This window comes from Balaenoptera borealis (assembly GCF_965194805.1).
Source record: "Balaenoptera borealis genome assembly, chromosome: 3".
In the NCBI taxonomy this organism is placed as follows: Eukaryota; Metazoa; Chordata; class Mammalia; order Artiodactyla; family Balaenopteridae; genus Balaenoptera; species Balaenoptera borealis.
Genome location: NC_138866.1, coordinates 9,100,471 through 9,118,067, shown reverse-complemented (window position 1 = coordinate 9,118,067; position 17,597 = coordinate 9,100,471). Strand labels below are relative to the sequence as shown.

General features: G+C 41.0%; 1 protein-coding gene across 10 annotated transcripts in view; it reads right to left on the bottom strand.

The window, feature by feature from the left end:
* DICER1 (dicer 1, ribonuclease III) overlaps positions 1-16,062 on the bottom strand; it is a 69,376-nt gene extending 53,314 nt beyond the window's left edge. For 4 of the 10 annotated variants that reach the window (XM_082384444.1, XM_082384442.1, XM_082384447.1 and 1 more), the window contains exon 1: positions 13,915-14,053. Coding sequence is in view for 1 of the 10 variants with exons in the window: in XM_082384441.1 (XP_082240567.1) it covers positions 13,915-14,538 (624 nt within the window). In the remaining 9 variants the exon portion in view is untranslated. Of the gene's footprint in view, positions 1-13,914 lie in introns of all 10 variants that reach the window. The other 6 variants (XM_082384445.1, XM_082384449.1, XM_082384441.1 and 3 more) reach the window with 5 other exon arrangements.
* Positions 16,063-17,597: the final 1,535 nt, after the last annotated feature.

Here is a 17,597-nt window from a genome sequence, read left to right as displayed (position 1 = left end):
TAATGTTTGATTCCAAGTTTCTGTACTTCACTCAAAAATATTGTTCAACAAGTGCTAGAATGTTACCCAATTCTACCTTTTACAACACATAAGAAACATCCATGAGGGAAAAGGGCCCACAATTCTCTATGTCAAGCTGCTTTAAGATGCTACAATGCGAACATTTCACTACTAAAGAGAGGTCAGTTCTGAGACAAAATGAGCCTAAGAAACGTACGATGATTATGGATGGACGCTTAGTCAATGCTGAGTCAGGAAGCAAACATATCAAAGTTCCGGGTGAGAGGCAGAGCCTACACCACAGACACGTGCAACCACTCATGCTCTCTGCTTTCCCTGTCACTCCACGACGAGTGTACCACAGCTTCCACAGATGAGTAGTACAAAAAGTGATATTTAAAGTGGTTTTCCCCACTTAAAAAACTCTCATTGCACCTCCTGCCCCTTAAATTATCTGTTCATTCATTCAACATGTATTTATTAAGCAAGACATCCCTAATGCAAACTTGTATTCTGGAGAATGTGAGAACTTGAGCTCAGTTTTGAAGAATGTGTAGTAATAGCACTGGTTAGGGAGAAGATAACAAAGGACCTCATGGGGACGAGGAGACAGCATGTGAAGCAGCATTTAAACAGAAACCAGGCAAGTCGAGTTGAGGGGGTTACAAGCTGTGTGCTGCAGCGCCGTGTCCCACAGGAGAACAGCAAGACCATGAAAGTGGTAGGATAAGCAGGGGCGAGACCATAAAGGGCCTTATACACAGCTCTAAAGGGATTAGAATCTCGTCCTGTGGGCCTTTTTAGTCTCAGCATACACGAAGGGTTGTCACCTACTTAATCTCAGCCTAAGAATGACTCTCTATCAAGGCCCATAGACAAGAACATCTGAACACAACAAAGTAAGAGACTCCTGAACTTTACTCTTTCCTTCACAGGGGACATTCCTTTTCCTGGTTACGATCCTTGCCTCTATGAATACAGGTTTGGTTGGAGCTGTCCCTGTTGCTGCACTGAAATCCCTTGTCCCAGGAACCACCCACCCACCTAGTCCAACCACGGAAGAACCAAGATGGCTGGTCACCCCATCTCTAGCTCCAAACCACTATCCCCGACTGCCTACGGAACATTTCCACTTGGAGATCCGCACTTGGCTCTCAAAGGAACTTCTCCAAAAATTCCAAAAATTCAATTAATCTAAGAAGAAAGATGAAGATCTGCTACTGCTAAATACAATTAAAAAAACACCCCCTCACACAACCATTCTTACAGGAATTCCAGAGATGCTTCAAGAAAGAGAAGCAGCATCAACATAAACGCAGTCTCCTAAGGTAACAACTCTTATTTCACTCAATTATGTTACAATTAAACCCAATATACATATATTATAGAAAGAATCCAGATAAGAGAGGAAAGGAAGGAGGCTCCAAAGTCAGAGTGGTGAATGAACCGTTAGCTCTAAGACTGCGGGCAAATGACCTCATCACCTCTCACTCGCAGCCTCATTTCTATAATGGGACCTACACAGAGGGCAGCCCCTTGGCTCCTCTTTCTCCCCTACATAATCCACAACACATACATTTAACTCATTAGCTTAAGTCAACTATGCAAATCACTAAAAAAAAATAGGTAAGATGTTTGTTGTGGAAAAAGGAATTGCACATATTGGGGAGAAGAGGTGAGAGACTGCGGGAACCATGCTCAAAAAGACTCTCAGAGCCTCTCCTTGAGGGTCAATTAAGAGTATGCTACATGGTTCACAAATTCTGGGACTACTGAGAATGGGAAGAAGAGCAAGAACCAAAACTGTAACTGGTCCCACCTTCCAGAATTGTTAGAGTCCTCTTTAAAAAAACAGGCAAGTACCCACATTGGACCAAAGGACAAAACTGGCGGCTACCGTATCCTGCAAGCTAGTGCTTTTAATCCTACATTGTCTGAACATGAGCAAAGCCACCAGGATACCCCATATATATCTGCTTACACATGATTGCAAAGATAAAGTCTGGAGCCTCCAAGGGGCCTACTCAGTAAGTAAACTGTCTGAATGGCAAATAGACAATGTGACTGAGAGACACAGTATCCAACACTAAGAGCAGAAGAAGTAGCTGTCATTTGCCAAACTCAACCTCTTGCCAAGGACTACCGACAAGCATCAGTCCCAGAAAAAAAACAAAGGGATTAAAATCAAAAGTAGAGTACTCATGGAGCGTAAAGCTCCAGGTGACTCAGGGTACGAGGAACGTGATGAATCAAACCAGGACAGCAAGACAGCTCAAAACCTTCAATGAATTCCCCTTGCACTTAGGATAAAATCTAAAATCCTTCCTGTGTGTGACCCTGCCTCTCCCTTCCCCTGACTGGGGCTGGGTAACTCCCCCGTCTCCCACTAGTCACAGGGCCTTAGGCCCTCCACCAAGCTCTTTCCTACCCCAGAGCCTTCGCACACACCATCCCCTGGCCATCTGCTCCTCGATCTTCAAGTCTCAGCTCCAGTGTCACATTTTCACAAAGTTAACAATATCAGTTAAAAGACAGTAATGTAATATACATAATCCATATATCCAGAACCAATCCGAGTACCAGGCACAAGCAGGATCTATCTGAATAAATGGAAGAAAGGCTGACAAGTCTCACCACTAATAGGCAACTCTTAGGTAGAGGCCATTTGAATATTGATTGCCCCCCACCTCCCGGAAAGTTTTTAAAATACTACTGTTTCATACCTTAACTACTTATTTTTGTTTACTATCACTTAGAAACAATCCTTCCAAGACCAACAAAGAATATGTTAAATTATAATTCATTAGTCAAATTTATCCAGAGTGAACTTTGGCCAAAGATTAAAAATTTAGCTTCCAATCTAATTACAGATGTCACATACCAACAGCTTTTGAATATCATTTTCATGAAACTAACTGTTAGTTTTCAGGGAACTAAATTTGTCCATATAAATCATACTTGTGCCTAAATTCTAAGGACATAAAAAACCTAATTTCAGTGACATTAAACACTTCTATTCTTCCATACACCACAACAAAGAGTATTTTTTTTTAATATTAAATCATTAAATGACTCTTAAAAAGTTGTAATTTTTTCCACATAGAGCAAAGTTTTATCCGGTTATGTTTTAATATCAATTATATCTTACTCTGGAGAATACTTTGGATGATACGGACAAATTCCTTGAAAAATACAATTTACCAAAATTAACATCTAAGAAAGAGAAAATGTGAAGAAGGCTATAGCTTTTAAAGAAATTGAATTGAAAACTGATTATGAAATACTCCAAGCCCAGATGTCTTCACTAGTAAATTCTTCAAAACATTTAAAGAATAACCCCAATCTCAAAGACACGCTCTTCAGGAAGACAGAAATAAGAAGGAATACTTCCCAACTCTTTACATGAGACCAGCATGAACTTGACACCAAAACCTGAGTACAGTACAGGAAAGTAAAATTATAGACCTGTCTCTCAAACAAAAAACGTAAAAACACTAAATAAAATATTAACAAATTGAATTCAGAAATATATACAAAGGATAATGCATCGTGAACAGCTATGGTTTATCACAGGAATGCAAGGATGGCTTAATATTCAAAAATCAATCAGGGGCTTCCCTGGTGGCGCAGTGGTTGAGAATCTGCCTGCCAATGCAGGGGACATGGGTTCGAGCCCTGGTCTGGGAAGATCCCACATGCCGTGGAGCAACTGGGCCCGTGAGCCACAATTACTGAGCCTGCACATCTGAAGCCTGTGCTCCGCAACAAGAGAGGCCACGATAATGAGAGGCCCGCGCACCGCGATGAAGAGTGGCCTCCGCTTGCCACAACTAGAGAAAGCCCTTGCACAGAAACGAAGACCCAACACAGCCATAAATAAATAAATTAAAAAAAAAAAAATCAATCAGTTTGGGGCTTCCCTGGTGGCGCAGTGGTTGAGAGTCTGCCTGCCAATGCAGGGGACACGGGTTCGAGCCCTGGTCTGGGAAGATCCCACATGCCGCAGAGCAACTAGGCCCGTGAGCCACAACTACTGAGCCTGTGCGTCTGGAGCCTGTGCTCCACAACAAGAGAGGCCACGATAGTGAGAGGCCCGCGCACCGCGATGAAGAGTGGACCCGCTTGCCGCAACTAGAGAAAGCCCTCGCACAGAAACGAAGACCCAACATAGCCAATAAATAAATAAATAAATAAATAAATAAATAAATAAAAATCAGTTCATTAAAACAGCATGGGTACTGGCACAAGAACAGACAATGCAACAGAACAGAATGTAAAAACAGACCCACACCCATAAGGTTACTTAATTAATGGCAAAAACAATACTGTAGCACAGTAGGGAAAAAAGATGGTCTTTTCAAATAAAAGCTAGGCTAATTATGTATCTAGGTGGAAAAAGTGTTTTTGTTTTTGTTTTTGTTTTTGTTTTTTTTTTGGAAAAAGTGTATCTTGACTCCTGCCTCACATCATACACAAAATCAATGCCAGCTGGATATCTAAATGTATAAAGTAAAATAAAGTTATTAGAAAAAAATAGAAGAATACTTTCCTGTTCTTGGGGTGAGCAAAAATTTATTATAAGGAAAGAAACTAACAAGCTGGACTACGTTAAAATTAAGAACGTCTGTTTAGAAAGTGAACTGATTAACAGAGTGAAAAGCCAAGCCAGAACAGGAGATATATAATCAACTGCTACAAAGCAATAAGAAAAAGGCAGACAAGCAAACACAGAGCAGGCAAAGGTCTTCAAAGCACAGGATGCCAAAATGGTCAATAAACTTCATCAGCAATTAGAGTAATGCAAATTAAACCACCAAGAGCTACTACCACACACCCATCAGAAGAGCTAAAATGAAGACAGACAGCATCAAATAATGGGGAGAACGTGGAGCTTAGAGAACTTTCACACACTACTGGCAGCACTGTACACTGGAAGTGTCTGCTACGGCTGAATATACATGTACCCCCCAGTAACTCCATTCCTAAGTGTATGCCCAACTGAAATATGTACAAATATTCTCCAAAAGACATGCACGAGAATGTTCAGAACTGCACTATTCATAATAGCCAAAGCTGAAAACAAGCCAAATCTCCATCAACAATATAACAGATAAGTAAATGCTGACATATCACATAACTAAGTGCTATAACTCAATGATGCAACACAGAATGAATCTCACACACTTAAAATATTAAGTAAAAAAGCCAAACACAAAACCTTACCATATAATTTCACTACATAAAATTAAAAATAAGGAAAAGTAATTAAGTCAGAATGGTGTTTACTCTTTTTGGTGGGGGCTGGAGGGGAGAGAGGGAAGTGCCTGGGAGGGGGCACTGAGAAGACTTTATAAAACACAGGTCATACCTGTTCCTTGATCTGGGCACTGGTTACCGGTACGTTCACTTTGTATGCCCCCGCGATATATGTACTTTCCTGTATATCAACTGAAACTAATTTCACTTAAAGTTTATTTTAAAAGAGAAGTAAACAATCCTTAATACAATGTGTAAAAATTCTTCATATACCATGGCAAGTATGAAATATCAAAAGCTCCCAGAGTAAAGAAGGAAAGGGAGAAAATTTACCTTTATTGAGCACTTATATTCTATTATCTGGTTTAATCCACAAAGCAACACTAAGACAAGTTGTCATCTCCATTTTAAAGGGATTTGAAATAACTTGCCCAAGGCCATTTGACTAATGAATGGGAGAGGTAGAATTCTGCTTAAAATTTTGTCTGGTTCCTATTTTTATTTCCACAATACACAAAACACTATGGTCTCAAAGGAAGTGTCTATTTACACTGATCTGCCGGTCAAAATATGTATCTGGATATGTTCCTTTTGATCTCCTCAGGGGGTTGAAAAAGAATGGACCCATTTTAAGATTAACAGATGCCCACTGAATATTTTACTTTTAACTGAATCTGCATAAACACATATAAGTAAATATTGCTTTAATTATAAAGCCTTAGCAACTGAAATCAGCCCTGACTACGGATATTTCTCTTGGCCTTTCTAGTCTAGGTGCTCAATAAATACACCATAACAGACTATATATCTCACCATTTTTTTCAGTACCTTTATTACATTTAGCTGAAGACTAAACGTGATTTACTGCTTGACACAGAAACTACATAATGACTTCTTTCTCTAGTGAAATGAATTAAGTGCTACCTTAAGACAGATTATTATAAAGGAGGTTCAGGCATAGTGAAATAAACTAGATAAATTAATATTATAGAAACTACAATGTACCATGTAACTTTTTCTTCACTCAATATAGAAAACACAGGTAAGCATTTTGCCAGAGCATTTGCTGCTGAGGCAAGACACAGATTTCATACATGTATATATGTATGTATAAGTGTATGCTTTGCATGTGTAGATGTATGTGTGGGTACATGCGTGCATGTCCACATGTATAAGCGTGTGCATGCTAAAGAGGCCTTAGGAAAATTATTTATTTCCCTACTCCTGGCCAAAATATGGACCCAATTCATATGGAAAAAAACTTCCCGGAATTCTCCTAATGTTCAGCAACAGAAAAGCTAGAGATGTACAAAGATTGATTTTAAATAATAACAATAAATATTCTCCTTCAGAATTCTGTCATATGTCAACAAAACTTTTTTTTACAAATTATCCCCAAAAGAAAGCACCCTTTGACAATGCTTCATTACACATATTTTATTGAAGAAGGGTTGGAAACTAAAGTCCATGTATTATATAAGCAATAAAGAATTACTCTTCTTAAGCACTAATAGCATTTGGAAATTATAGCTTTCCTTAACTCCAGTAGAATGTACATACTACATTTAAATGCCTAATATAGGTTGTTCTATTATTTGTTCGTATGTTTTTAATCAACAAAATTCTGCATTTTCCTCTGAACACCAAAATTATGTTTGGTCTAAGATAAATAAATTACTTGAGTTTATTATATGTAACAGGTACAAATAAAGATTTTAAAATTAGGGGTTTTTTTCTTTTTAATGTTTAGCTATACAATATACAAGACCCTTGGAAAAAGGTAGGTAATCCCGGTAGTGTTATATACAAAATATAATAAGCGCTTTTTTTTTTTAAGATTTTTTTTTTTAATGTGGACCACTTTTAAAGTCTTTATTGAATTTGTTACAACATTGCTTCTGTTTTATGTTTTGGCCTTTTGGACGTGAGGCATGTGGGATCTTAGCTCCCCGACCAGGGATGGAACCTGCACCCCCTGCACTGGAACGCATAATCTTAACCACTGAAACGCCAGGGAAGTCCCGTACAAAATATAATAAGCTTTTAAAATTAAAATACGAAGGTGCCTATCAAACACTTTTTTCCTCTTTAATAGTACCAGAGGCCTCTCAGTGGGGTACTTGCTCTTCATCATATTGATCAGATCAAGAGTTTAAACAGTTCCTATCAGACTCTCATTCATTCACAATCATTCACTAAGCTGTACTAGATGCAGAGATAAAAGATGAAAAGACTCAACTGTCTCTGAAAGATCTGGCCGTCCTTTCAAGGCACAATCCGACTTGACCTACTTTCCAAGCCTTACTTCCCATGGTTTTCACCTTACCTTTCCTGCTCAGAACAGCTCACAATTCCATCACCTACTTTCTTATAGTCACTACATACAAACCTCAATGCTCAGTAAATGCAGCCTCTCTTTCCCAAGTCTCACATGTAGTTTAGATTCAGCTTGAAATGGAGAAGTCCCTGAATTGTACAGGTGCTTCAAAGATTACCGACTATAAGATACCCTGGAGCCTTACAAATGTTCTCATTTTAAAAGTGAGAAAACCAAAACTAAGTCTAGAAAGGCCAGGGTGACGTGCCCTTAACATATCTAGTTATTTAGAAGCAAAGCCAAACTAGAACACAGGTTTCCTAACCACTCGTTATTTTACACTGTTCATTCGTTCCACCAATCATGTCTGCTTCAATTGTCTGAAATTTTTTTACCCTTGGTTAACCTATTACTTGTCTTTATTTGTGTTCATATAGCCTACATCAGCATGTAAGGATGGGGCTCAGCAGGGGTCCCTGCACCTCCTATAATTGTATATAAAATTCTGAATATGCACATGCACATTTTTCTGGGGATAAGATTCATATCTTTTGTCAAATCAGGAGTCTCCAAAGAATAAGAATCACTGGACTATATCAAGTACATATGATATATATATATATAAAAAGTTTATGCTGCTTCAAAATATAGATTCAAGGATGATGCATTTATTCATACATAATAGAAGAATGATAGTTATATAGGGAAATTTAGCAATACTTAAGGCACTATTATGCCTGGTCACTATTACAGGGACCCAACTAAGGTAGCTGAACCATTTGATCCAATACAGACAATCCTCATATAGAATACTTGTCTGTGAAATATTGCACTCAAGCCCTCTTTTCTTTTTCATCTTCCATTTTAAAGCTAAGCATAACATCTCAATATTCCTAATTCTGGGGGAAATCACAATATCATCAAATCACATAAAGAATAGAGCAAAATTTCCCCTAATGTACATATCTGAAGCAAAATAATATCAGCTAAATTTTATGAAATGGTGATTATGTGATAGAACTGGGTTAAGAGTTTAAGAAACTCATTTTTTCCTCACAACCTCAAGAAGTAGGTACTATTATTATGACGGGATTTCAGATGAGGGAGCTGACTCAGAAAGGGTGCCAGACACCCTGTGCTCCTCAGCTATAAACTGGAGGAATCAGAATTTGAACCCTGGTCTTCCTGACACCAAAGACTTGCTCTTAAACATCCTTATAATGCTTTGATAAAATACTAATATTTAATTCTGCAAAATGGAAAAAGCTTAAAATACCGCTAATCAGAGCTACCCACGAGTGATGGCAGCGTAGCAGGATGGGCAAGAGGAGGGGCCACGCGAAGCTCTGGGCTCAGCATGTTAAAGTCGCCCTCTCAAAAAAAAATCTCAAAATATCTCAAAGTCTACTGCCTTTCTCTTTCCCTTCAAACAGGGTTACTGATCTAACTCCTTAATCAAAGAACCTTTCTACATCATGTCAAAGATCAGTTCTTAAACTGAGATCCTTCTCTCATTATCTGAGTTCTTTAAGCACATTATTTTTAAAATTCTGAACTGGTTTGCTGACATATTCTAATCAAAAAAGAATTTCCAAATGTGTTTTCTAAATTCTTACTTTATTGCACACATTGAGCTGTCACCTGAAAAAGAACAACCACAACAGCTATCAGGGTTCGCCAGCTTCAGCAATGAGAAAGCCTACAATACCAGGAAAACTCCCAATTTCATAGCCATTTTCTTCTATGAAATTCTTCTCTCCATCCACAATGTCTCTAAGTACCTAGTAAGTCGTCACTAATGAAGAATGAGGCAGCATGATTTGTCCAAAATCGGAATAGTAATGATCTTTTTAAAAGCCTTAATATACAAGCAATATTATTTTCCATAAAACTGTTAGCTTCTAAGTCCTTTAAAAACTAATATAAAAATAATTTATTCACTCAACAAATATGAGCACCCTCTTCATGCCAGCACCGTTCTATTCTACCGTTACTAATCCTTACCATTCCATGAACCTTAACACAGCACATTTAGTGTCACTATGAGCTTCAAAAATCAGAACAGTAAGGCCAAAATTCAAGTCTTTCGTGTCTTATTTCTAGTAAGTCTTACTGACAGCCTCAGACGATGTCTTCTTGTGGCATCTTCTTAGCCACCTACTTAAAATGTATAGCAAATTTGCATATTAAAGGAGAACCAACAGTTCACTGACAATTCTAGGAAAACAGGAAAGCCATTTTGTACTCAAAATTTATTTTAACAAAGGCCTTCTTACATGACTGAAAATTTCAATTTCATCAGCTGGACCTCAAAAATAAGGCTATACCACCATACAAGCAATCCTACTTTTTAGACCAACACACATTCCTAAAGACTGGCAGACAGAATCTGGAAAATCCTGACTGCCTATACTATCCAGAAAAGAGTACATTGTGAATGGATTACTCAGCATCTGTCAAAAGCCTGAATGAGACAACTGATATATGACGGACATCGTCTGAAAGAGAAATTAACTAAACTCTAATGAATCAAATCACCAGAACATGTATACCTACATTACTAAAGCTTTTCCATTATGCCTGAGGCCTTTATCCAGTTTCTCTAAAACGGCATGTGAAAAATATTTCTCCATCATTTATAAAATGTAAAACGTTTTCTCCATATATTGTTAGTGTCATTTTACATAAGAATTCAAATGCTTATTCATCATACAAGAGAAAAGTCTGCTTTTCCTGATTAACTGCTATACTTCCTTTCATTAATCAATACCAACTATAATTAGTCCTGTTTCCTCTTTTGCTTTGACTAATAAAATAGTAAAAAAAAAAAAAACTTCAGTGACATGCAGACGCTAATTATCCTTGCGCAGAGCTTCTCATCTAATTCCCTCCACACTCTACCCCTCAACCTTCACCACTATTTTCACTGTCCTCTCAAACATCTGTCTATCATAAGACCATCTCAAATCCTTTCTCAAAGGAGACAAATAATAAAACATATACATCCATCGGGCTTTGAGAATGAGCTGAACTCGAGTGTCCAAAATGCAGAGCACAAGGATAAATCACTTGACTCCAACTTACTATTTACACAAGTTAAACAGGGACCTGACCAGTACCTTCCTCTGGCATCCAACAGAGCAGAACATGGCTCCACGATGGATCAGCTGAATGAATTCAGTTACTTGCCAAACGCTGGAAGGAACCGAGATCATAAAAACAAGTAAATCCTGGGCCTCAAAAAGATTAAAGTCTTCTATTAACAAAAAGTTCCTATTTGTAGGGAAGTATAACCACCTGGAAAAACCCTGAGAAAACTCATACTGCAGTAAGTTCTGAGTCCAGTGTTCTGATGATCTAGAAACAATCCGACCACTTCCGGGTATACCCCAAAGCAGCGGAAGCTGGGGCTCAAACAAGTATTTGTATAACTATGTTCATAACAACATCACTCACAAGGCCAAAAAAGTACAAGCAACCCAAGCGTCCATCAAGGGATTAATGGATAAGCAAAATGTGGTGCATGCATATAGAATGAAACAGCATTCAGCCTTAAAAAGGAAGGATATTGACACATGCTACAACATGAATGGATCTGGAAGATGCTATGCTAAGTGAAACATGCCAGTCACAAAAGGACAAATGTTGTATAATTCTGCTTCAATTAGGTTCCAAGAGTAGCAGATTCATACAGACAGAAAACAGAATGGTGGTTGCCTGGGCCTGGGAGGAGGGTGGAATGGGGAGTTAGTGTTTAATGGGTACAGAGTTTCAGTTGAGAAAGATGAAAAAGTTCTGGAGATGTATGGTGGTGATGGTAGGCAAACAATGTGAACGTAATTAATGCCACAGAACTGTACACTTAAAAATGGTTAAAGTGGTACATTTTGTTATATTTTACCACAACAAAGGTAAAAAAATCTTAATTATTCAGATAACCAAAGGTCACCTGAACATTTAAGACAGAGTTCCATTCACTTAACAAGTATTAACTAAAAACTTACCTGCAAGTTACACAGGTTTTTCCCCTAAAATCCACTTGGAACAGCAATGCAACGTAAGGAAGACAGCCCACATGCAAAGATTTTGAAATCAAACCATGATTCAATCCTGGCTCTGCCACTTCTAGATTCATAACTCTCTGAGTCTTAGCTTCCTTGCACATAAAATAAGACAATACTAAGTCTGTCTCAGGGTCACAGTGAGGATTAAGTAAGAACACATATAAAAGCACCTGAAACATCTTGGCACACAGTAAGGAGGAAGTTCTTATGAATAAATGTTTTCCCTTCTCTCCTTTGCCACAAGTAATGACCACAGGATGTTAGGGTCACAAGGGAGAGAATGTTGATGAAATACCTATTTTCTCAAACGAAACAAGCCATCTCACACATCAGACAGTGGCAGGGAATAAATCTCTCAATGCCATAAAAGTCATCCTTCTTTGAAGGCAGCACTACACTCAAAAGTACTACCCACTATATACTACCACAAAATCACTATCAAATAAGAATCATGAGCCACATCAAAATAAAATGTCTTCTAAATCAAGACAATAAAATTCAGCAATGGCAAAACCACCTCACTTTACAACACACACACGGTGCCACAGATATATAATACAGTAGACAGAACTTAACCTTTAATCATGAGATGACAGCATAAAAAGTAAAACAAGCCCTTATTAAAATAACTACAGGAAAAGAAGGTCTTTTCTCCCCAAATTAAATGTGCACATCTTTTCTTAAAACAGCGTTTTGATGCCTTGAGTAAATCCATTAACCAACACTGCCATTTAAATGTTCATAAAGATCATATTAAAAGCAATCTTTGTAGTGTTTCTAATCTTTAAAGTTTTATAAACTATGTCCTAAAATAAAATTTTGAAATAATTATATATGTAAGTATATACAGCATATATTACATATAATATACATATGCCACAGATAGCTACTAGCTAGCTTTAAAGACAACACTTTGCAAAATAAACTGATTACAGCAACCTAGTTCCCAAAGATATTAACACTAAAATTACTATTCACTAGCAGCCTCAATCAGCATCTTGTACCATCATCCACCCTCTAATAAATTATTGGAGCTCTGGGTTAAGATCGGTATTTTTATTTCAAAAATTTAATGTTTACGCCACTATATTTGCAATGGAGTTAACCTTTTATTGAAGCACATTTTTAAAAAGTATTTTCCGAGTGACTCCTAATTTGTACCCTTTTCCATTCACTGAGTGTGCTGCATTTGAAAAAGAAGCAACACGAAGACAACTGAAAATCAGGATTGTGAAGATTCAGAAAAGTCAAAGACCAAAGCACGTCAAGAAGCAAAGACTTCAAAGTAATATTCTTTAATCAGATGAATGTTTTTTAAACCGTGATAGTCACAACAATAGACTTATCATCTGGGTAAGTAACGTGTCCCCGTAAGCATGACTTTCTTCACAAAAGCACTGACTAAACACTCTACAGCAAGGAGCCCCACTCATCTCAGTCTTCGCAAATCTTCAGGCCATTAAAGATACATTAAGTGGTCTGTTAGTTCTGTAGTGCGGGCAAAGCCAGGGGGCAGCTCCGCTTTTCTGGAAAATCTACAAAAAATCTGCCCGTGCCAACTTAAAACATACACTGATTTCCCCAAAGACTGAAAACCCTCAAGAAAGCCTCCTTTGCAGAGTCCAGGCGTGCTGGCACAAAAACACCGGAGAGGAGGGGCTTAAAGATGGCCTCGGCCACCCATCCCTGGGGACCCAGATCTGGTCACCTGCCAATAAACACGAACAATCCTCGCCGGGCGCGCCCCGAAGTCTCGCGCTTTCCTGCCAGCGCGGATGGCCCGGCTTCCTTTCCTCCCGCCCCCTCGAAGGTGTCCACCCAGGAGGCCCAGCGCGGCCACCGCCACCAAGCAGGCTCCCGAGGATGCTCCCGAGACGCGGCGGCTGACTCCGTACCACCGTCGTGTGCGTAACCGGACCTGTCAAACCCCCGCTCTCCGCGGGCCGGGAGCGAGCTGCGAGGACCCGCTCCACTCCGGGAACGGAGGCGCCCGCGTCCCCGTCCGGTGCCAGGGCGACCACACAAAGTCCCTGGGAAGCACCGACTCAGGATGGGCGCTGGGGACGGGGAGGCGCAAAGCCCGGCGGCGTGGACGCCCGGCCCGCAGGCCGCGCCGCCCGGGACCAGGCGAGGCCGCGCCATCTGCCCGCGCGAGTCTCGCCACCGCAGGCCCCGGGCCGGGCGCCCACGCGGGCCTCGGAGCCCAGGCAGGCGCGGGGCCAGGCGGGGCCGCTCCCCGCCCCGGACACAAAGCGGCTCCGCGGGAGCCCGCCTCACCTGTAGCACGGGGCGCCGCGGGCCTTCGAGAACCATCGGACCCCGCTCCGGCGCGCGCGTCACAGCCCAGGCCTCCCGGTGCCGCCCGGCGCCGCCACCGCCGCCGCCATTTCCTCCCGCTCGCCGTCGCCTCGTCCCCGCTGTCAGGTTACTCCATTCACCTGGGCCTGAAGCAGCCTGCGCCGCGCTGCGCCGCGCCTCCGCCGCGACCCCTCCCGCCGGCGCTTGCGGAGACTGCGCAGCGCCCTGCTCGCCCGCAGCCCGCGCACGGCCTGCGGCAACGGCGCACAGCGGCTTGGAGAATACCACGGGCGCCCGCACCGCCCCCTCCGCGCCCCCACGCTCCACTCGCCCCGCGCCGGCATGAGAGCGAGCCTGTGATTGGACAGAGCGCGGCGGTGAAAGGTTAATCCCGGCCCCCCAGCCACTCAGGAGCCGGGAGACAGTGGACGCGAGCGGCGGAGGCCCAGGCGGTGTTTGCGGCCCAGAGCCGGGACGGGATCCGGACATTCTACGGCCCGCCGCTCGGCACCTTCGCCACCATCCCGGGCCCGCGCGCGGGGGTTGCGGACGCTCGCTTGAGTCGGCAGAATCTGCTGGCTCTCGGAATTCGTCCGCCTCCATTGTTGCCCTTTCTGGCACCCACGGCCCCCTAAACGAGGCCCTTGCCCCCTAAACGAGGCCCTTCCCCATGGTCGTAATTGTTGTGCGCAGGGCTCGGCTTTCCTTTCGCCGCCCCCGCACCTTTTTTAAAGGACCGTCCCCCGCGCCTGCTTTTCCCCTGCGTTAGTGGTCCAGGGCCCTCCGCATCTGGGGAGACAACTAATCCCACCCCCCAGCCCCACCCCGGAACGGGGATAACCAGAAAATGAGATGGGGGCAGCGGCCCCATTTATGTAAGTTGTTCATTTGCATAGGTCGGAGCCGTGTAGTTTATCTTGCAGCTGTGAATTAAAATACAGAGATCCAGTAAGTGACTGGCTAAAAGAAAGTTCTATTAATTTATCCCCAAATGTAGGCCTGTCTTCCGGATGACTCACCTGATAGATTGCTTTGCTCCAGACGACGTGTGGTGGCAGCAGCCACGCTTTTGCTAAGAGTTAGCCCTTAGCACGTGCTACGTGCGAGACATGTCTAGGGCGGCGCTGGTCCATACAGCAGCCGCCAGTTCCGTGTGGCTACTGAGCCCTTCAAATATGGCTAGACCTAATCGAGATATGATAGCTGGAAATCAGATGTATGTGTTCTTTACCAAAAAAGAATGTAAACCATCTCAATATTTATTATATTGATTACGTGTTGAAGTCATAGTATTTTTGACCTATTGGTTTCATTTTTTTTTCAATGTAAATGCTAGAAAGTGTTTAATGTCTTCTGTGGCTCGTATATATTGCTATTGGACAGGCTGTTCTAAGCTTGGATTGTTATGTGGACCCTGTGAGTAGATGCTGTGATTGCCCCCCATTTTAACAGATGAAGACAATTCATAACCTCCAGCAAGTAAGCTGCTAATAAGTGAACAACTGAGATTTGAACCCAGGCGGTCTGGCTTCAGGGCTGGTATATTCAATCACTACGATGCTCACATTTTGGTCATATATTTACTGGGAATTGGCAAGACGTTTCACATAAACAGAATGTTCGTGGGCAAAATTAGGAAGTAGTCAGAATGCACTTGGCGGACCTCCATAAAAATAACTTTTCTTACGTATATCCAGCGCTTATATTGAACTGTAGGCAGAAGACCTCCCCAGTAATATAAATAAAGCCTTTCTGGAGATAATCCTTTATGAGAAGGATGGCATCTTAGGGTGGGAATAGGCACTGGGGTTCACTACAGTGGAAATTTGTGGGCAGGTAAAATTTCCATCCCCTCCTAGAGTCCTCTCAGTCTGTCAAGACTAGCTGAGCTACTCCATCAGCAGGTTTGTCTGATTTTCATCCATTTTTTGAATTTTTAAAAAGAGGTATATATGTATGGTTCATTAATTAGAAAGCATAAAAAAGGTATATAGTAAAAACAATTCTCCCCACACCTGTCCCTATGCTCCAAACAGGTAACCACTGTTTCTTGCTCATTCTCCTAGAGAATTTCTTTATGCAGTACAAGCCAAGACATTCCTCATTTACAAAAGTGATAGTGTGCCATACACATTTACTATACCTTGCTTTTTTTTAACTTAGTATATCAAGAATAGATGTCTATAGCAATATATACAGAACTCCTCGCTGTTTTTTTCAGTCCCCATAACATTTAATGGCAGGGATATGCCTATAATTTATTTAACCAGTTCTCTATTGATGGACATTTTGACTTCCAGTCTTTTGCAGTTAAACATTGATCCTCTTGGACCTGATTCAGTATATGGCGTGAGGTATAATCCAAATTTTTTTTTTTCCAGATGGCTATGTAGTTTGCCGTTTATTGGCCATTTGTTGAAGAGTTCACTTCTAGATTCTGTGTTTTCTTCCAGTGGTCTATCTATTCATGCTCCAGTTGCTGGTTTGTTTTAAATCTGTAGACATAAAATCTTGTAAGGGATAGTGTTTCACACTTTGTTTGGATCACAGGAAATCTTAGAGCTAATATTTCAGCGCATGTTAAGCAACAGTACAGTACCGTGTGGTATGCGTTTTCTGTGGGCTAATTTTTTATTTTCCCTTTTCCCTGATTATTTCCACAATTTGTTTTATTTTTTGTAGAACAAGCCAGGATATAAATATACCTTTGTTTAAGATATAAATATACCTTTGTTTAATATGCCTCTGTTTGCATGTAACAGAAACCAACCTGAAGTAGCTTAACCAAAAGGGAAGAATTTATCATAAGGATGTAGGAGCTTCTCACAAAAGCTGCGAGCAGGCATACAGCTGCATCTTAGCAAAAGGCTAGAAACAGGAGTTGGAAAGCTTCCAGGAACCCAGAAGGTACTCTCTGTGTCCTTCTTCTGTGATTATTTTCTGTGTGCCTGTCTCATCTGTGCATCTCTCTCTAGTGACTGGTTCTCTCTACTCTTCCATCTACATAGGAGAGTATAGGCACCCCCATATTCAGCTAGGAAGTCAGCTCAGTGTGAGGGTCAGAGCCCAAACAGGGGGCGGAGTCGGTCCTGCAAAATCAGGTGACTTATCATGTACAGGGAGACTTCGCAAAGAAAAACTGTGTTAAGAGTAAGGCGAGCCAGATTTCTCACTGTTGGAGAAGGGCATTAAAATACAGAAAGGGGAACAGCAAGAAGACTTGAGTGATTGGATCAGAATTGTAAGTATTGATGTGAATTCAACTTTTTCAATATATATAGATATAAAAATAAATATACATGTGAAAGCATCATATATAAATAAGCCTGGAACACCTTATTGTGCTAGAAACTATGAAAATGCTCAAGGAATGATGGAGAATTTCAAAAGGACAAAGCAATCAGCTTGAAGGGGCTCCCGCTGGCCAAATATGGGACAATTTTAGCATCAAAATTAATTATGATAGTAAGAGATTCTATCCCATGGAATAATATAGAAGCCGTGAGTCCACACTGATGTTTTTTAAATGAATAACCAAATAGGGGGGAAAGATAACTCTTGCTTAAAGTAGATCGCAACTAATAAATTTAGCAGGAATAATGGAATTAGAAAATCATCATTTGGCAATCATCAGACAAGAAATATCAGTGTTTGCTAAATTT